Source organism: Pelophylax lessonae (genome assembly GCF_965119305.1).
Source record: "Pelophylax lessonae genome assembly, chromosome: 11".
NCBI classification, from domain to species: Eukaryota; Metazoa; Chordata; class Amphibia; order Anura; family Ranidae; genus Pelophylax; species Pelophylax lessonae.
In genome coordinates, this window is record NC_138778.1 from 120,683,016 (window position 1) to 120,704,593 (window position 21,578).

The window sequence follows — 21,578 nt, forward strand, 5'->3', positions numbered from 1 at the left end:
CAGGACAAGGCCCCAACCCCCGCTCCTGTCACTTGATTTGATTGACAGCAGCAGGAACCAATGGCTCCCGCTGCTATCAGTCTGTCCAATGAGGAGAGAGACATTGTCTGTGTTAGTGGATTGGATCGGGCTCGGGTAAGAAAAAGTTGGGGGGGGGGGGGTTCTGGGGGGAGCTGCAGCACAGAAGGTTTTTTTGCCTTAATGCATAGAATCCATTAAAGTGTTTGTAATCCCCCCCCCCCCCCCCCCCCAATAAAAATTGATTCTGTTCCCTTAAAACACATATAACAGCTCAGTGCTTGTTCTGTGTAATTTGGCCCTTTGTTTAACCTAAAAAACCTGGCTGATCCTGCCTGATGCCTGCTGAGCCCTGATACCGTGGTCAGTTTACATGCCTGTGTCAGCTGCAGCTCTCCCCCCTCCCTGCCTATCAGCTAGTCTGTGCCACTCTGCTCCCCGCCCCTTCCCTTTCTGCTGCTATAGAATATCTGTATAATAAACGTAGCATCTCCTCTGTTAGCTAACCATATGTGTTCCAGTGTCTGTGCTGAAAAAAGAATATGCAGATTTATACCTTATATCAGAGCGTCTCCCGGTGCTCATGTGACTGCTCGGCTCTTTCCTCCTCTCCACCCCTCCACCCGGCTGACGTCAGTTGGAGTTCTCGGACCCCCCTACTATAGCTGTCAGCCTGGGAGATGAGAGAACCAAGGAGTCGCGTGAGCGCCGGGAGACGCTCTGATATAAGGTATAAATCAGCCTTTATTTCAGAACAGAAATCAGGACACATATCATTAACCAAGGAGATGATATGTTTATACAGTATACTAAAAAAGAATAGCGCAACCATGCAAAAGAAATGACTATCAAATATGAAGACAATCCATAAATAAAGATGGGGATTTAGTCCCACCATATGGCCATATCGTGCTCAAGCCCACCACTGCGTCAAAGTACCCCATTATCAGTGGGTCCTACACTATCCATAAAAAAGGGTGAATCCAGCCTCTCTTACCCTTGGAGACTGAGGTTGAGCATCCCATCCCCCACACACACCTGTACTCTATCAGTGTCCACTATCAAGTAGATATAGGAGGAGTCCCCTGCAGTGCATTAGCACATCCATCCCAGCAAGGAGTGTTGTCTCCAAGGGTTAGAGAGGCTGGATTCACCCCTTTTTTATGGATAGTGTAGGACCCACTGATAATGGGGTACTTTGACGCAGTGGTGGGCTTGAGCACGATATGGCCATATGGTGGGACTAAATCCCCACTTTTATTTATGGATTGTCTCCATATTTAATAGTCCTTTCTTTTGCATGGTTGCGCTATTCTTTTTTAATATACATGTTGCTTGGTCCATAGCTGCACCGGCTTTAGATATACATGTTCAGGGTTTGCTCTCCCAATTTTTTGCTTGTTTATTTATACAGTGTCTTCAGAACCACTTTAAGGTGAAAAACCTTGAGGCTTTACAACAACTTTAAGCAGTAATGCCCCTTGATTTTTTATTATCCTTTGCCTACAATCTGAATTAGGTTATCTGTGGTAGTGCCTGCACTGACTGCTAAAACAGAAAGAAATTTGAGTAGTGATAGTTGACATAGAATCCTCTCTGCAGTTTCTGCTAAACACAACCCTAGCCTTTCACATTGTGTTTTCTCTGATGGAAATGGGTAAGGGAGGTGTCTAAGTTGGACTCGGATATCAGGGGGTTTAAGGTTTATATGTAATGTGGTGTTAGGACTTTTTTTTTTTTTTTAGACCAACATTGGCAGGTTCTGGAAACTGACTTTGTTCCCTGCATACATTGTATCATGTATGCTGTAATTCATTTGCATATTTGTTTCCAGGGATACCTCAAGTAGAAAGATCACAGCTAAGAAATGTTTCCTAGCTTCATTGCTGAAAAGAGGATGAAAACATATATCTATATGGATTTAGCCACTATTTGTGAGGTTTTAGGTGTTGGAGGTGTATTTTTTATTGTATACCATTTTCAGAAATTAAACAATAGCAGCCTGCTTAGTTTTCTCAATACAGGTCTCCTTCAAAGCAGACTTATTCTAAAGTATACTTGGTCACCGTATTAGGCAATCCAAAGTGTGTATATGGGTTTTTTAATTTTGCTGTAAGTGACCTACCTAGGATCCCCAAAGCTGTACTGCTTGAATATGTAAATACTTCAGAATGGACAGTAATACCTGGTTTGAGCCTCTTCATTCTGCAGCACCTCCCTCACTGTGAAGAGTGACCTCACTAAAATATTCAGGGACAGGAGAGTAATGACCATGTTTAGATCTTTAGCCTCTACTGCCTCTGTCCTACCTTCATCTGCTCTAAACTGCTGCCTATTATCAACCGACTTGGGACACCCAACTCTTTCAAAATTTTCCTTACTTGGCTTTGAGACACACTCTGAAAGAATAACAAATTGTATGGTATAGTAGACCCTTTGCACCATTTACCATGTAGATTGGCCTCTTCGCACAAAACAAGAGTCATGTAACACTTTTTGGAACCTTTATTTTAATTTATTCCTTGTACTTGAATAGTGCTGTCCCTGCCCTCAAGGAGCTTACAGTCTAAAGTCTCTAAGGCCTCAATTTCTGCTGATAAATGGACGTTTAGGAGCAGTTTGGCATTTTTTTTTATAGCAGCCTCTGATTTATCCTCTGTTATCTTATCTGTCCATGTACACTGAGTTTTTTATAGTCGTTTAGAGGCATTATCTTGAAAGCAAAAAAATGCGTTCAGGATGGAAGTTTATAGGCATTTGAAACGCCGGTAAACGTGGCATGCAATTGTGATCAAACAGCCATTTTTTAAGTTTGTTCATTAGCTGTCAAGTTACAGCATCCAGACCGACAGACATGAAATCTGTGTGTGGGAGTCAGGAGGGCCCCCACCTTCCCTGAGAGAGAGAAAGGCCGCAGTTGGCAGCCAGAGCGTACAGGTCTGAAGGAGGCAGATGTATTCTGCAACAGCGCAGTATGAAGCTGCTCCCAAGGAAGCTACAAGGGAGCTTGGCCAAAGTATACTTGTATTGATCTGAGGATCAGACCTTAGGCCTAGGCGTGAGGCCTGAAGCAGCCGTGTGGCGTGTGAGTAAGCCAGGAGGCTGAATTAACCATATACAGTAATGGTGGAACCCCCTGCGAGGGAAATTGCTGTGGTTTTGTAAATTTACCACTCTTTAAATAAAAATGGGCTGCCATGCTCTTAAAAAAACGCAGTCTGGACTAGACATATGCCGGTTTTCGGTAATTCGATATATCGCGGTATTGCATAGCCACGGTATTGTTATTGTGGCATTTTTAAAATACCGAGTTTCTCTGTCAAGTCTGCCTGACTTGTGAATTGATACATTTCAGTGAGCTGGATGACTCATTCACTCACACAGCTAAGCCTATCAGCATTAAGTCTCCTAACTATAAACAAAAATGATTACATTTGTATCTTTTCCTTCCCTCTGCCAGGGAGAAAGGAAGTTTAACCTCTTAAAGACTGGATCTTTTTCTGACACTTGCTGCTTGCAAGTTAAAATCAGTTTTTTTTTTTGCTAGAAAAGTACTTAGAACCCCCAAACATTTTATATATTTTTTTAGCAGAGACCCTACAGAATAAAATGGCGATTGTTGTAATATTTTATGTCACACTGTATTTGCGCAGCAGTCTTTCAAACGCAATGATTAGACTTTAATGAATAAAAAAAAAAAAAAAAAAACGTAACAGTAAAGTTATCCCAATTTTTTTTTTTGTTACACAGAGAATCGTGATCTTTATTCCAAGCTAAAAAATCGTGATTCTCATTTTGGCCAGAATCGTGCAGCTCTAATAAATATATATATACACACACACACGCCTAGCAGCCCACATTACATTATTATATAGCCATCAAGCAGTGTCTGGCCTACCTGGTGATGACTGGTCCTGGCGCTCTGATCCGATGGCCTGGTCTTTAAAGGGGCAAATCCTTGCGATCCAGAAGTGGTTAAACCTGCAGGAGGACCGGTGTTTTTATCTATTAATGACTTTACTATTGCTTTAGGCCTGGTTCACATGTATGCGGGTTGGTGGTTCACATGTATGCGGGTTGGCGGTTCACATGTATGCGGGTTGGCGGCCCACATTTGCACAGGCATAGCAGCCCATTGATGTGAATGGGCTTGAGCTGTTATGCCTGCTTTTTCAGCTGAAAAAAGGTGCATGCAGAATTTAAAAAAATGCAGTGGCCATGAAATCCATCCTTCTTTTGCACGACTTACCTGCCGTTGCTGCACACGCAAACTGTTTTTAAATGCCGTGCCCACGTATACAAAAAATGCAGAAAGCTTGCCAGAGCAGGAACTGCAGGTTAGTCGCATGGTACAAAAGCAGGATGGATTTCAAGGCCACTGAATTTTAAAAAAATGCTGCATGCACCTTTTTTCTGCGGAAAATGAGGGCATAGCAGCCCGTTCAAATCAATGGGCTGCTATGCCTGTGCAAATGTGAACCACCAACCCGCATACATGTGAACCACCAACCCGCATACATGTGAACCAGGCCTAAAGCAATAGTAAAGTAATTTATAAACAACACCTCCTTCAGGTTTAACCACTTCTTGACCACAAGGATTTGCCCTCTTAACGACCAGGCCATCGGATCGGAGCCGAGCGCCAGAACCAGTTATCACCAGTTAGGCCAGACACTGCTTGATGACCTATTTTAGGCCTGGTTCACAGAGTCTGTACTGACTGACTATATAATAATGTGCATAAGTGAACCAAAGCCCCTAAATTCAGCAATGAAATTGAAGTGAGGTGGAAATTTAATAATTTAAATTTAATAATAGAATACCGTGATAATACCGTATACCGTGGCAAAACCTTAATCAATTAATCGCAGCATGAAAATCTGATACCGTCACAAGCCTAGTCTGGACTGACACTACTACTTCAAATCGCATGCACCACTTGCGCCCGCATTTTACACACACACACAGGTCACACACACAGTATCTCATAAGTGAGTACACCCCTCACATTTGTGTAAATATTTTATTATAACTTTTTCCTTTTTTTTTTTTCCCAAAAAACTTTTCCTGTGGCAACACTTAAGAAATGACACTTTGCTACAATGTAAAGTAGTGAGTGTACAGCTTGTATAACAGTGTACATTTGCTGTCCCCTCAAAATAACTCAACACACAGCCATTAATGTCTTAACCACTGACAACAAAAGTGAGTACACCCCTAAGTAGAAATGTCCAAATTGGGCCCAAAGTGTCAATATTTTCTGTGGCCACCATTATTTTCCAGCACTGCCTTTACCCTCTTGGGCATGGAGTTCACCAGAGCTTCACAGGTTGCCACTGGAGTCCTCTTCCACTCCTCCATGACATCATCACGGAGCTGGTGGATGTTGGAGATCTTGAGCTCCTCCACCTTCTGTTTGAGGATGCCCCACAGATGCTCAATAGGGTTTAGGTCTGGAGACATGCTTGGCCAGTCCTTTACCTTTACCCTCAGCTTCTTTAGCAAGGCAGTGGTCGTCTTGGAGGTGTGTTTGGGGTCCTTATGTTGGAATATTGCCCTGTGTCTCAGTCTCCAAAGGGAGGGGATCATGCTCTGCTTCAGTATGTCACAGTACATGTTGGCATTCATGGTTCCCTCAATGAACTGTAGCACCCCAGTGCTGGCAGTACTCACGCAACCCCAAACTATTACACTCCCACCACCATGCTTGACTGTAGGCAAGACACACTTGTCTTTGTACTCCTCACCTGGTTGCTGCCACACACACTTGACACCATGTGAACCAAATAAGTTTATTTTGGTCTCATCAGACCACAGGACATGGTTCCAGTAATCCATGTCTTTAGTGAAAAAAAGTGTATCATGTGCGCTAAACTGCTCAATAATGTGTCTAAAAGATACATATATTGACAAATCAGCAAAAATTGTGATATTTAGGAAGACAAACCTATCCAGAAATTAGATAAACCAATTAATACTGAATCAGGTATGAAAACGTGGTGATAATCAAGCTAACAATCAAAAAGAGTGAGTCCATAAGGTGAAAGATAAATGTCCAAAATTATGTTCAACTGACACGCATGTGAACAAAATCCAAAGGTGCAAAATCCAAAGTAGATGTGAGCAGTGAAGCCTCCACCGTGATCAGATGAGCCCCTTGCCAGATAAAAATAACACAAAGGCGTGTGTTATCAAGATCCAAATATGTGCCGGGAAAATTAGGTACACCCACCGAAGACTTTCACACAAAGAATTGGGTCAGCCTCTTACCAGATGACACTTAATTGCAGGCATGAAAGGGTGTCTGATATCTGCCTCAGCAGCTTGCCATATCCCCTGGGGCAAATGGATCTTTGAAATTCTGGTCTTTAGGATGTAGTCCCCCCCCCCCCCCCCCCCGGTGGCCATAAAAAAAGGAAACCGTGTGTTTGTAGTCCTTTAAAGTCCTTGTTCAAAGGTAAGTGTCCTTTCTGGAACAAACAATAATATCCAAGTCTCAGGGACAAGCAGCCATGCTCCCATTTACTTCCTCTATTGGAGACATCCACACTCTCAGTAGAGTGGAGAGGAGAGTGTGGATGCCAAGGACTACAAACACACGGTTTCTTCACTAAATCCTAAGGACCAGAATTTTTTTTAACTGACCAAATATGCACCAAAAAATGTGGGAAGCAGGATTTTTAAACACAGCAGTGGAAGCACAACGGACCAGTGCGATGATGACATACATAGGATTTACAGGGGTGCACTTTTCTTGAGCTTTTCTTGCACTTCTTTTTAATGCAAAAGTGCTTCAAAAACTGCTCAGCGTGAAAGCAGCCTACCAGCTAAAAAGGTGCTGAAAAAAAAATTCATATTAATTTAAAATCTCATCATGTTAAAAAGTCGAATATCCTACAAAAAAAAAAAAAAAAAAATATATATTACACATAGTGTGTGTGTGTGTATATGTATATATATATATGTGTGTGTGTGTGTGTGCGTGTGTGTGTATGTGTTCCGTTTAACTTTACACAATTTGGGAACTCTGTTTGCGCTAAGCACATTTAACGCTTTAAATTAATCTTTATCTGCATCAATTATACAATACAATCTAGTTGAATAATGTATTCTGCTGGAAGAATGGTAAATGTATGTAAATGTTTTGTTTTACAAAGACATGTAGCAGCTGGTTATGCATCAAAGTTGCAAGATAGGTGTTCATGGCATTTAACGGGAAGCAAAGTAGAAAGTTGATCTTGGTGATCACACAACGTAAGATGGCACCTAAAAAATATTTCTAAAAAATATTCTTCCTTCAAGCCCAACTCCAGCCACAATTTTGGAGGGAAACTTCTCTCCAGGTTTTTACTACGGCCTGTGTGTCCCCTTTGGGTATATTTCCCTTCTCTTTTTATTAGGCATTTATTATTGTAATGGAAAATCTCTCTGACAGTCTTGACCTGTAAAAAAAACAAAATAAAAGCCCTTGCTTGCATTACGTAAGGTGATTTATTCCTTCCACCTTAACCAGGACTATCTCTATGTCCTGCACAAAAACATAAAAAGATGATTTTCCACCATTGTGGTACTTGTGGTTCTTGTTTACCTCTCAGCTATAGCTTTTTTCCATCAGTCTGAATTTCTGTTTGTCATTCATGATGGCCCCTACAGGAATCGATCATCTACTTCATCTGCTATAGTTGGATTCAGCAAATCCCTGTCCAAGGTTATGACCTCGAAAGTCAAGGCGCACTCCACTAGATCTTTTAAGTTTTCCTTGGCCTTTCAGCAACAGGTTTCTTCTGTTCTCACGTTAGTTCGATTTTACCAGTTAGACAGTTGGGTCTCAGATGCTTCTCTTGTAAGCTGTAGGGCTTTTTTTTTTTTTTTTTTTTTTTTCATTTGTTGATATTTGTATGCTGTTGCCTGTTCATTTTGCTGTGTTGGTGCCCATCAGTTGGAATGCTTTTGGGTGTACCATTAGTTCCAGAATACAGTTTTTTGTAATGTACAATTAAAAGCTCACTTTTGGAAAAAACGTACACTGCAGAAAAGGGGCTCTATTAGGCTAAACCAGGGGTCTTCAAACTATGGCCCTCCAGTTGTTCAGGAACTACAATTCCCATCATGCCTAGTCAATGCCTACACATCCCATCAATGCCTCTTGGGATGTGTAGTTCTGCAACAGCTGGAGGGCCGTAGTTTGAGGATCCCTGGGCTAAACGCTGTACAGCTTGGCAAACGTCTTCCTAGTTTAATTGCCATACCTGTAGGGCATGAGTTAAATCCCCAACACCCACCTGAAAAACACTAAACTAAGCTTTAAATTAGAGGGGCAAAGGTTTAAAAGTAATATGAGGAAGTATTACTTTACTGAGAGAGTAGTGGATGCATGGAATAACCTTCCTGCAGAAGTGGTAGCTGCAAATACAGTGAAGGAGTTTAAGCATGCATGGGATAGGCATAAGGCTATCCTTCATATAAGATAGGGCCAGGGACTATTCATAGGATTCAGATATATTGGGCAGACTAGATGGGCCAAATGGTTCTTATCTGCCGACACATTCTATGTTTCTATGTTTCATCCACAACTACAGGGAAGGCAGAGTGCATGGCGCATGTGTGGATTTTTAACCATACAGAACGCTTAGCAAATGGCATGTCCTAGCTTCTAGGCATGATAGGGCAGATCTCCTACAATGTTCGTTTTACGGGCCAGGCTTTGGAGATGCCGCTCATGGCTTAGTGATGTAGCAACGAAACCTAATTATATCACAAACCTCTAAGAATTATGCAATGAACACTAAAACTCGTGTTTTTATTACAGGGAGGCTGAAGAATACAAAGAGAAGGGGAATGCATTCTATGTCCAGAAGGACTACAATGAGGCCTACAACTACTACACAAAAGCCATAGGTGAGTTTGTTTCCTAAATCAAATCACATTAATCTCAACATTAGTCCTATGGTAGGTTATGTAAATCATTTTTAGTATGTTAAATAATTTTTGAATGAAGTAAATTAGAGGGTGTTATTTGTCACAGTTATGTTGGACCAAATCAACCCATATGATCCTTTAACTACTTCCAGACCTCCCACTGTGTATTTACCTCGCTACTTTGACGTTAAATGCAGGAGTTATGGCAGCAGATGGCTGCCATAACGCCAGTATTTTCTTACATGTCCGGCGGTCATTTTTCACATAAAAGTGGTCCCAGCGGCGGATTCGCCACAGGATCACTTTTATGGGTTGCGAGAGAGGTGCCCACCCCCCTCCAGCTGCTTCCTGGTTTTTTTCCCCGCTTTCCGGAGCCGTCGGTAGCAGGGAAAACTATCCAATCCCCTCTCCTGATGAACAGGAAGTCGAGTGAAGGCAAGATGGCCCCCACTCGACTCTATTACTTTGGAGGACCGGAGCGATGTCAAACGTCACTTCCACCCAACGGCCTTAAATGGCCAAACTTTTTTTTTTTTTTTTTAAACTATTTTGCTTTTAAGGGGAAATTTGAGAACTGAGGTCTTTTTGACCCCAGATCTCACATTAAAGAGGACCTGTCTTGCTTATTTCTATTATAATAAAAGTGATCAATACAATTTTTTTAAAGGGACAGTGTAAAAATAAAAAGTAAAATAAATAAGAAAAAAAAAATGTAAAGCACCCGTCTCTTTGATCACACAGAAGCGAGCGCATAGCAAGTCGCACCCACATATGTAAATGGTGTTTAAACCTCTGACATGTGAGATATCGCCGCGATCCTTGGAGCAAAAACCATAGTTCTAGCACTAGACCTTCCCTGTATCTCTAACATGGTAACCTGTAAAAAGGTTTAAAGCATCGCCTATGGAGATTTTTAGATTTTAAAGCATGACATGTTAGATATCAATTTACTTGGCATAACATTGTTTCACATTATAGAAAAAAATTGGGCTAATGTTATTGTTTTCCTATTTTTTAATTTAAAAAAAAGTGTATGTTTTCCCAAAAAATTACATTTGTAAGACCATTACGCAAATACGGTGTGACATAAATAAAGTATTGCAACCATCTCAATTATATTTTCTAGGGTCTCTACTAAAAAAAAAAAAAAAATTATGTTTGGGGATTCTAAGTAATTTTCTAGCAAAAAATACTGATTTTAACTTGTAAACAGCAAATGACAGAAATAGGACTGGTCTTTAAGTGGTAAAAATATATCTAGAGTATGAAATTATTTAATTACTGAGGTTTTTTTTATTATTATTAAGGGTCCTTTCACACTATGCGCCTTGCGATGAGCTCCATTCTCTGCTCAGCGGGGATCGATCCGCCGATCCCCGCTGAGCAGGCGGATGATAACTCTGTCTCCGCACTGTGTGTGGAGAGGGAGGTGTCAGAGCCCCGCTGCTCTCTATGGGGAATCGGATGAGAGCAGACTGCCTGTCCGCTCTCATCCGATCCGATCCCCTGGAAGGATGGAAAATGGGGTTTCCATCTGTCCGGATTTCACGGACAGGATCGGATGCGGATGGCAGCGGGTGTCAGCGGACATGTCTCCGCCGACATCCGCTGCCCCATAGGGATGCATGGAGGATCCGATCAGATCCGCCTAAAAAACTGACAGGTGGATCTGATCGGATCGTTTGTATGAAAGGAGCCTTAGTGTTTTTTTGCCATTTTAGAGATTTTGCTTTCCTTTCTGTCTTGTAGGCACAGCAATAAGAAGAAATCCCACCAATTAAATGTTCTTTTAGGCAATTGTCACTAAAACCTCATCAGATTTTTCCTGAATTGCTACTCTCTTGTCAGCTCAAAATGTTCTGATTTTTTTCCCCCCCTCCCTTTCATTTCCAGTGGTGGTGGTTGCTTGTCTGAGCAGAGAGCGAATCTCCTCAATGGAAGCAATAGACAACCATAAACTCCTAAAAATAGTTCTAACCCCCACCACTCTATTCAGAATTAAATAAAAATGTTGGACTCTAGATAATTTTACTTTACTCTACCATGCTTCAGAGACAGACTTTCATTTATGTGGCACATACAAATAATACTTCCCTTGGTCTGTTTGATTTTTGAGGTCCAGTGGCTATGTAGGAATGCACTGGTTTGCAAGTTCACCTTTTAAGGAAAAAAAAATACATGCACAATATATATATATATATATATATATATATATATATATATATATATATATATATATATATATATATATATACTGTGTATATATATATATATATATATATATATATATATATATATATATATATATATATATATATATATATAATTTTTTTTTTTTTTTTTACTGGTAAAAAAAAAATGTGAATCTATTTTTTTTTCTTAGTAGCTTGCAGAGCATTACACCCACAGTCAGTAGATCACAGGTGCAATGCTAGACTCCTGCACACTGCCTACAGTTCCCTGTCCATACCCCTCTGTATGGGCAGACAGTTTCTGAGCTGTCTTCCACATAAATAAGTGCTGTGCTTCTACTAATACATGTACAGGCAGTCCCTAGGTTACAAAGATGATGGGTTCTGTAGGGTTGTTCTTAATTTGAATTTGTATGGTCATTTTTTTTTTTTTTTTTTTTTAGTGAAACTCCAACCAGAAAAATGTTTTTTGCATAGCATAAGGAAGGGTTAACACCACTGTACAATTTGTTTTGCTGTCTGTGCCCCTTTAGAAGTTTTCACCTCACATTCTGTCCGTGTGACTATTGGATTTTGAAAATTTTGGGTTGTTGTGGAAACAAAGATTGGTAATAAAGCTTCAGTGGAGACTCCTTTTTCCCATAACAACTCTTACAGGAGTGAATTTCACTTCCTGAGGGTAAATTTCCTCTCACTTTCTGTTGTCCCCCCTCTGTCTGTAAATATGAGTTACGGTGACACTGTTTCCAATAAAGTGCCAGATGCAAGTGCAAATTTATGCAAAGTGTCATGTTGCACCACTATGAACCTCCACCGCACCTTAGGTAAACTGGGGCGGTAATTCCCCCAGAAAGAGGCCTAGCTTCCCCTTTTGGGCGGAGCTCAGCTTTAATTGATCACAAAATGCAATAAAAACAACACATACACTGATAGCTGCTAGCCCTGGAGATGGGGCTGACTCTGAGTGCATGATGACCTCACAAACAAAAGCTCCTTCCTACTCGTTTCATCACAAATTGTCTTCCAGGGCATGGGCAAGTTCCTGAGCTGTAGGCAATGTTAATGAACTTTGGGTTTGCTGATCAGCACTCCCGCAGTTCATTCAAACTACAAGTCTACTGGAGTGGCAGACGAGACTTGGTAGTTTTTTTTTCATTCACAATTAAAGCGGTTGTATACTCATAAAAAAACAAAAAACAAACCCTGTAAGACAAAGGCATACTGAGCTAGTATGCATCGCATACTAGCTCATTATGAAATACCTTAGAACGAAGCCCCGGCACGGTCGTCTGGACAACGCTGAGGCAGCTAACCTGCTCCCTCGGCGTCTCTTCCTGGTTTGGCGGCTCCGGCGTTGAGAGTGGCTGGAGCCCCGATGACATCACTCCCACGCGCGTGGGAGTTTCACTTTCCGGCAAGACCCGGCAAGGAGCTCTGAAGGTCCGCCGGACCTTCAGAGCGCATGCGCCGCAGACATCAGACATCAGCAGGTTTAATATCTCCTAAACCGTGCAGGTTTAGGAGATATTAATTGTACCTACAGGTAAGCCTTATTATAGGCTTACTTGTACGTAAAAGTCATATAGCGGAGTATGCTACCGCTTTAAGTAAATATGGGTGTAAATTGTTTTTAAAGGTGAACTTCGCCTTTAAAAAGACCAATTCAACCTGCATACTCCCTAAGTAGGTTCTAATCATTGGCACCTAATCTGGAACACCAGATTCTAATTTCATGGATTTGCAGTGGTGGTAAATGTAGGGAAATCTTTTCTCTGATGTTCCATGACAGACACAGCTCCAGAATCTTCTTGACCATTGGGTTATGCTGCCCCCTTCAGGAGTAGGACGCTAGGCAGGGAAACGCTTTACCATGCCCAGGGGATATACTCCCACTTCCTGTTATAGGCATTCAGTTTTTTTTTTCTACCTAATCAGGAGTAAGGACCTAGTTCCTTGCTGGGACCTCTGGTCCTAGCATTTTTTCCTTTTTAATATGGACATTTTTTTCCCTCTTTTATTATTTTCTGTTCCTGTGAGAACTGCAGTCAACTGCTGAACTGGGCGACGGACTGGATATTCTAGATCCTTAAGTTCTCCCCAGTCCAGCCAGCGAGCATGTGCAGGACTCGGCTCCAGGCTAGGTCAGCTGCACTGGACAGGGGCTGGCCTTCGAGTTAAACGTCTCGGGAGGACGCATACGATCTGGTCACGGCCTGAGTCGCAGCATTTCAGCTGGCCGACAGCACCCCCATTCTGGTGGACAGGTGATCTGTCCGGAGCGATGCCCACCTGGTTCCACGGTACAGTAAGAAGTTGTCGTCCCCTTGAGGGTCCCTTTGCGTCTTCCGTACCCCCTCAACCCCCCCCCCCCCCCACGGAGGTTGTGAGCTGGGTTTTGCCATGTGCTCTGAAGGGGAGCTTCCTTTGGGGCTGCTGTTGACAGGTTTCCTCTGGGCGCACACCAGGGGTTACAACAGGGTAATTTTTCATCCTGGGAGTTAGTGACCTGGGCGGGGGCAGGGGGGATTGGGGTCATAAGGGCTCTTGGCTGTTGTGTTGGGCTTGGGGAGCAGATGGATTCACATCCGCGGGTCCGCACCGCAAGCGGCTGGACCCGGCTGAAAATTTAGGCTGCGGCTTTGCGGCCTACCAGCCGGGTGCTATTTTTGGAGGCCCCAGTGAGGGTGACTGGAGCCACCACCCTCTGTTTGGGCATCCGCCCTCTCCCCCGTTTTTCCTGGACGGTCGGCCACAGGGGGCTTCACGGCCAGGCGGCGGGGTGCCCTCAGAAATTTAGGCCGTGGACTGCAGCCTACTGGGTGCTTCCCTGGGTTGGGGGGCGCATCGGGCCCCTGTGAGTGTCCTTGGCGCCTTCCCTGCGGAGGGGGCACTGTGGGGGTGATCACCCTTGTTTGACAGCCACCATTTTGCGTAGGGCATCCCCCCTTTAGTGCTGCGGACCCTCTGGGTACCTTGTCTGTGTCACGGTGGGCCATTTATTTTATTTCCATTTATTTTCATGCAGGCCTTTATCAAAGGGCTCAGAGGGTGGCCCCCTTTTTGTTTTTTTTCACTGGGTCCAGTAGGTGGTCCATTCGATGGCCCTGGGTCGGTGTCCCCTGTTTTGTAATGTTTCAGGGTGAACTTAATATGTAGCGACCCTACTGGGTCTGCGTCCACGCACTTCGAGTGCTCTGATAGTGAAGATGGATTTCTCTTCTACTGCAGCCATGCATGAAACGGCGCTCGTGGATGCACTGATTTTCTCGGTGCGGGCAACTTTAAAAATTGGTGGATGCAGCTGCTGCTGCATCTGAAGTTCTGGTCCCCTTTGGTACCCGCAACTCCCCAAAAGTGGCAAAAGGTGTCCCCTTTTTCCACCTACTTGACAAAATTGTCACGAGTCAGTGACCTAAACGCATTCTGTCGTTGCCTAGACGGTATCCCTTTTGAAGAGTCCCTGTTTAAAAAAGTGGACAGTGCCACCAGTGATATATTCTCAGGTTTTCTGTTCTCTTTAAAGGTTTTCTTTAATTTCTGTGAAGGAGTCTCCGGCTTTTAAAGACCCCTTTGACGGGAGAGCCGAAACTTTGGTCCGCCACATGTTTCCTTTGGCCGGTTCGGTCCTTAGGCCGGTGTTCACCATATTGGTGTCCCAGACTTTAACGGAATGGGCAAAGCTTTTGCTCCAGGATCTGGAGGGGGAATAGCTTCCCCCTGCCCTTGCAAGCTGGCGGACCAGTTGGTCCAGGGGTTGCAGTTTGTCTGTAGTGCCTCTCTGGATGCGGCTCCCTTGGTTTCTAGTCTGTCTGTAACAGCAGTGGTCCTTTGGCGATTTGATATGGCTGAAATGCTGGTCTGCGGACCAGTCTTCTGAGACTGCCTTATCTGTTCTCCCCTTTTTGGGGGATCGCCTGTTTTGGATCTTCTTAGATGATATCCTTAAGGGTATTACAGGGTGGGAAGAGTACTCTTCTTCCACAGGCTGCCAGGGGCGGAGAGTCTTGTCACAGAGAGTGGGTTCTTCCTGACCTGCAGACAAGCCGCCTTCTGCCTGGAGGGGCACTTTGCTTCTTTTCGAACCCATGGACATTTCTGATTCAAGACAAGTGGGTCCACGAGCTGATCCGGTCCGGCTACAAGATCGAGTTTCGGTCTTATCCTCCAGTGGGGTTCTTTCCTTCCAATCTGCATTTGTCCCCAGACCACTTGCGGCATCTCTTCGGGGCGGTGCAAGTCTTTGTACCACAAGGGGTGATTGTTCCAGTTCCAAAACCAGAACCTTTTCAAGGTTTCTAGTCAAACCTGGTTACAGTTCCCAGGAAGGAAGGCAGGGTACATCCAATCCTGGACCTCCAAGGCTTTGAAACGCTTGTGCGGGTACAGAAGTTCTGAAGTGGGTCCATTCGTACAGTAGTGGCATTCCCACATCAAGGACGCTTATCTTCATATTCCATTATATGTCGGTCTTCAGTGTTTTCTCCGCTTGCTGTGGGTGAGCAGCATGCTCAATTTATGGCATTACCCTTTGGTCGCCTCAGCTCCTCGGGTATTCACAAAAGTGTTGGCCCCGGTGTTGGCATTGTAGCGGCAGCGGGGGATTGCGGTGCTGTGTACCTGGACTATCTTCTGCGAGCAGAGTCTCCGACTGCTCTAAAGTACAACCTGGACATTTCTGTGTGGACTCTGTAGCAGTTCGGTTGGAAATTGAACTTCCAAAAATCTGCTCTGGTTCCGTCCACCAAGTTGGACTATCTGGGTCTGACTCTGGATCAGCTTCAGCCAGGGTGTTTTTTTCCAGGGGAGCAATAACTCCAAAGCTGCAGGATGCGACTCGGCTCCTGTTGTTCAGCAGTCAGTCTTCTTTCTGAACTTGAGTGCGGGCGCTGTGCCTGATGGTTTCTACCTTTTGAGGCGTTACGTTTGCACAGTTCCACTTGAGCCTCTGCAAAGGGAGATTCTTGTCAACTGGGACAAGGTTCCACATTCTCTAGCTCACTGGTCAAAAAATAAAATGTTCTGGCCTGGACTTTTGCAGCTGTTTTAGACTAATTTCAGGGTGCTGATTCCAAATTTTGATCTCAGATTTGCTTTATCAGATCTCATTTTTATGCTATCGGCATACCCCATTTTCATTGATTTTAACTGAAATAACTCTGTCACTTATGATGGCAAGTTGTTGCGAGTCAGTGACTGCTTTAGTGTTAAAATATGGTGCTGTACTTTTAGGATAGCATGTTTTATAATATAATTTTATGTAGATATCCACATTTATTTAATATTTTCCTTCTGCAGGGCGTGATCTAACAATGGCTACAACATCCAAAAGAAGGAAATGCAGTAATGACCCAGATATCTTCTGCTACATCTGTGGCAGCGTCACTTTGCAGGATCAAAGGCGCAACATCAATAGCTTTTGTCAAGAAGGTTTATCTTGCCTACTTTAAAGTACGACTTGGAGACCAAGACGAAAATTGGGCTCCTCACAAAGTGTGTAAAACCTGTGTTGAAACTTTGCGATCATGGTCTAAAGGAAAGGGTGCTAAGCTGAAGTTTGGGTGCCAATGGTTTGGAGAGAACCTACAAACCATTTGGATAACTGCTACTTCTGCCTTGTCAATGTAAAAGGTTTCAATAAGAAAAACAAACACTTACAATACCCAGATATCCCATTTGCCAGATGACCAGTTGAGCACTGAGGAAATACCTGTGCCTGTATTTACTGAGCTACCAAAGATTGATGGTGAATCCCTCAGTTTACCTGCTTTTACAGATGATGGTGATGATGCTCAGATCAAATATACGCCATCTGATGCAGATTGTGATAACATTTCTCTGTTTAGTCAGCCTGAATTAAATGATCTTGTAAGAGATTTGTATTTGCCAAAGCAGTCTGCTGAATTGTTGGCTTCCAGGCTGCAAGAGAAAGGACTACTCACACCTGGCACTAGTGTCTCCTTTTTATCGCAACCGAGAAGCAGCACTGCGAAAGTACTTCCATTCAGATGGTCAACTTGTTTATTATAATAATATTAAAGGACTTCTTCTCAATATGGTACTGCCTGCATATGATTCAAGTCAATGGAGACTTTTTATTGACCGTAGTAAAAGGAGTTTGAAATGTGTGTTCACAACAGAAATATATATGGTTCAATCCCAATAGGACACTAAAAATGAAAGAAGAGTATGCCAACATCAAGATTGTTCTGGATGGATTGGAATACCATGTTCATGGATGGGTAATTTGTGTTGATTTGAAAATGGTTCATTTTCTGCTGAATCAGCAAAGTCACACCAGATACCCTTGTTTCCTTTGCTATTGGGACAGTAGGGCTACATTAGAACACTGGGCTAAAAAACTCACCACCAAGAATCAATTTGACACCTGGTGACAAAAACAAGAATGAGCATCTGGTTAATAGGAATAAAATTGTATTTCCCCCACTGCACACACAACTTGGGTTAATGAAGCAATTGGTCAAACCTCTTGATCACACTGGAGGCTGTTTCAGCTATATATGTTAAACCTTTTCAAGTCTCAGTGCCGAGAAGAAAAATACAGGAATATTTGATGGCCCTCAAATAAGAACACTCATCGGGGATCCATACTTTGTAACAACAATGACAGAGGCTAGAGCTTGGAATGCATTCTCTGATGTTGTGTGGAATTTCCTTGGGAACAGGAAAGCGGACAATTATCAAGAGATTGTGGAGAAGCTGCTCTTGAGTTTCCAAGCACTTTGATGTAGAATGAGCATCAAGGTTCACTACTTACATAGTCACTTGACCCAGTTTCAGGAGAACATGGGTCACGTGAGGGAAGAGCAAGGTGAACGCCTTCAGCAAGACTTTAAAGTTATGGAAGAACGTTACCAAGGCCGATGGGACTCAAACATAATGGCAGATTACTGCTGTTCCTTGGTGAGAAACATTTCACAGGCTGTACATCGGAGATCATCAAAGAAGAGGTCGTTTTATGCAGATGTAACACTATTCACTATTGTGAATGGCTTTTTGTACATATTTTTCTTATCTTCACAATTCAATTCTTAAATGGAAATTTACATTCACTCTCATTGATTTTCAGTCACTTAGAACTTTGTGCTATGGCTCATTAAATGTTTGTTTCATTATTATTGTATATTGTATCTTATCTTTTTCTTGTATGTATGCCTGTATAGCTATTCGTACATGAGCATAAATTGCTGTTTTTATTGAAAATGCAATATTTGATATCTCAAAAACCTGATGCCAGATTTACAATCAGCACCCTAAAATTACCTTAAAACCTATAAAATACCTTATGCCAGAAAAAGTGTTGACCAGTAAATCCTTCCTTCCTTCCCCTGTACTGAACGGTGGTCCCTGCGGTTGCCAGCCTGTCCGGGTGGGGAGGCGTTTTTGGCAAGGATGTGCTCAAGGGGTCTGGACCCTGGGGGAGTCAAGACTACCGATCAATATACTGGAACTTCAGGGGCGATAAGATTTGTCTGGCTCGTTGGACAAATCGCCTTCAGGAGTGCCAGGTAAGGATTTATCGGACAATGCCACAGCCGTGACATATGTCAATAACCAATGGGGCACAAGAAGTGTCCTGGCGGCTTGGGAGGTAGCTGGCATTCTAAGGTTCAGCTGTATCTCCGATGGGGAACTCCGGAGGTGGACCTGTAGGCCTTTCGTCTCAACGGGAAGGTACGCACTGGTGTCTCCTTGGGGCCAGTATCTTCTGATATACGCCTTTCCCCCACTGAAACTTCTGAAGAGTCTCCTGTGAAGGATTGAGGCAGAAGGGATCCGGTCATCCTAGTGGCTCTAGACTGGCCCCGCCGGTCTTGGTACGCCGGCCTGATATGGCTGGTCACCGATGCCCCTTGGAAACTTTCTCTCAGAGAAGTTTTTTTGGCCCAGGGGCCAATCTTCCATCCTGCTTTACAGTCACTGACTTTAACGGCTCAGCTTTTGAAAGCCAGGTGTTGAAGGATAGGGGGTTGTTTGAATCGTTGATCTCCACGTTGTAAAAGATTAAAAAAAAATCTACCCCTAGGAAGATTTTACCATTGCGCTGGAAGGCGTACATTGCATGGTGTGAGTCTCTTGGGGTTCATCCCCGTTACATTTTGGTGGCTCGGATTTTGGCATTCCTCCAACTAGGTGTTGAGCAGCACCTGGCCTTGGGTACCGCCAAGGGCCAGGTTTTCGGCCTTGGTGGTCTTGTTTTACCATCCTTTTGGCTACACATTTTTTGCTTTGCACCCTTTTTCAGGGGGTCCGCCACTTGGCTCTCCAGCACAGCTTCCGTTGCCTCCGTGGGATCTTCATTTGGTGCTGTGGGTTTCCAATACCCAACTTTCAGAAATATTTGCGAGCTTCCTCTGCTTACATTGTCCTAGAAGGTGGCTTACTTCTGCACGCAGGGTGTCGGAGCTTGTCGTTCATCTTACCTGGTGGTTCACATAGATAAAGTGGTGCCTCGCCTTTGTCAGTCATTCCTTCCTAGGGTGTTTCTGGTTTCCATCTGAATAAAGACATTGTGTTTCCTTCCCTGTGTTCTAAGCCTGGACATCCTAAGGATATTGCCTTGTACTCTCTGGATGTGGGTCGGGCGATCGAGGTGTACCTTGCGACTACGAGTCATTTAGGAAATTAGCCTTACTATTTGTTCATACAGATGCATATGTCCCAACTGTCCCCGATTGGCCGGGACCGTCCTGGAAATTGATCCCTGTCCCGGGAGCCCCGGCAATCAGGCCTGAGTCCCGGGAATGCCTGCGGCGTGTGCAGGTTTATCTTGGTTCCCACACGCGCCACGGGAAACACTTTGTATGGCAGCCGGGATGTCTCCCAGGGCTGTCTCTGAAGTCACTGTGTGTGTCGGAGACCGAATACACTGAAGATGCCCCTCCTCCTTCTGCTGTGATGTTTTCCTGTACACAGAGGAGGAAGGGGGAAGAGGCACATCACTCTGCCTGAACTGGGATCGTCTGTCAGAAGATCCGACAAGGTACATTGCAGGTAATCCTTACACTGCTGCCACATGTTCACTGGAAGGAATCCATTTCATGTTCTTTTTAACTTCAAGAAAATTAGACTTTAACAGCATTTTACGTTTTTGGAGAGTGCTGCAGACACTTATCTGTAATATGTCATGTACTATGTCTCAAGTCTCTCACAGTCTCTTGTGTACTACTGAAGCATGTCCGCAGTCTCCAACAACCCCTGTATCATGCCCGCAGTCTCCAACAACCCCTGTATCATGCCCGCAGTCTGACAGTCTCCTGTATCATGTCCGCTGTCCCTGACAGTCTCTTAAATCATGTCTACAGTCTCTGACCATCTCCGGCATCATGTCTGCAGTCTGACCATCTCCTGCATCATGTCTGCAGTCTCTGACCATCTCCCGCATCATGTCTGCAGTCTCTGACAGTCTCTTGTATCATGCCTGCAGTCTCTGACAGTCTCTTGTATCATGTCCAAAGTCTCTGACCATCCTCTTGTATCATGTCCAAAGTCTCTGACCATCTCTTGTACGATATCTGCGGTCTCTGACCATCTCCTGTATATTGTCTGCAGTCGCTGACCATCTCCTGTATATTGTCTGCAGTCTCTGACCATCTCTTGTATCATGTCCGCAGTCTTTGACCATCTCCTGTATCATGTCTGCAGTCTCTGACCATCTCTTGTATCATGTACGCAGTCTCTGACCATCTCCTGTATCATGTCTGCAGTCTCTGACCATCTCCTGTATCATGTCTGCAGTCTCTGACCATCTCCTGTATCATGTCTGCAGTCTCTGACCATCTCCTGTATCATGTCTGCAGTCTCTGACCATCTCCTGTATCATGTCTGCAGTCTCTGACCATCTCCTGTATCATGTCTGCAGTCTCTGACCATCTCCTGTATCATGTCTGCAGTCTCTGACCATCTCTTGTACCATGTGTGCAGTCTCTTACCATCTCTTGTATGTGTGAGGAATTTATGTATGTGGGAGGAAGCCCTTTCCTTACCCCTACACTGAGTTACACACCCCTGTCTCCTGCACTCTTTTGTTTTGTACTCATGACTCTTTTTATGCATTACACACGCCTGTTCCCTGTATTCTGTGCATTATGTACTTCTGGACCCTGCATTCTGTGAATTATATAATCCTGGGCCCTGTATTCTGTGCATTATGTATTCCTGGACCCCTGAAGCCTGTGTTATGAATCCTAAACCCATCACTGACTGCAGCACTCCCCAACACCTGTGCTCTGCTTTACACATTACTGCAGTATGTACACAATACTGTACATTATATACTTCTCACCAAAGTCTTCATTGTCTCAACCATTTCTGGTTGCTATGCAGTCCCTGATTATTTTAATGAAGTTCTCTGAACATCTCAGAACAGTTAAATCATATTTTATAGGTACAAGAAGCCAGGGTTTTGTTTAAACATATTCCTTAAGCCCC

The 21,578-nt window shown here is 43.7% G+C and overlaps 1 protein-coding gene across 1 annotated transcript in view; it reads left to right on the top strand.

Moving 5' to 3' along the window:
- DNAJC7 (DnaJ heat shock protein family (Hsp40) member C7) overlaps window positions 1-21,578 on the top strand; it is a 178,448-nt gene that overhangs the window by 59,996 nt on the left and 96,874 nt on the right. Inside the window, exon 2 of the mRNA XM_082271507.1 lies at window positions 8,828-8,916. Within this exon, the coding sequence (XP_082127633.1) occupies window positions 8,828-8,916 (89 nt within the window). The remainder of the gene's footprint in view (window positions 1-8,827; window positions 8,917-21,578) is intronic.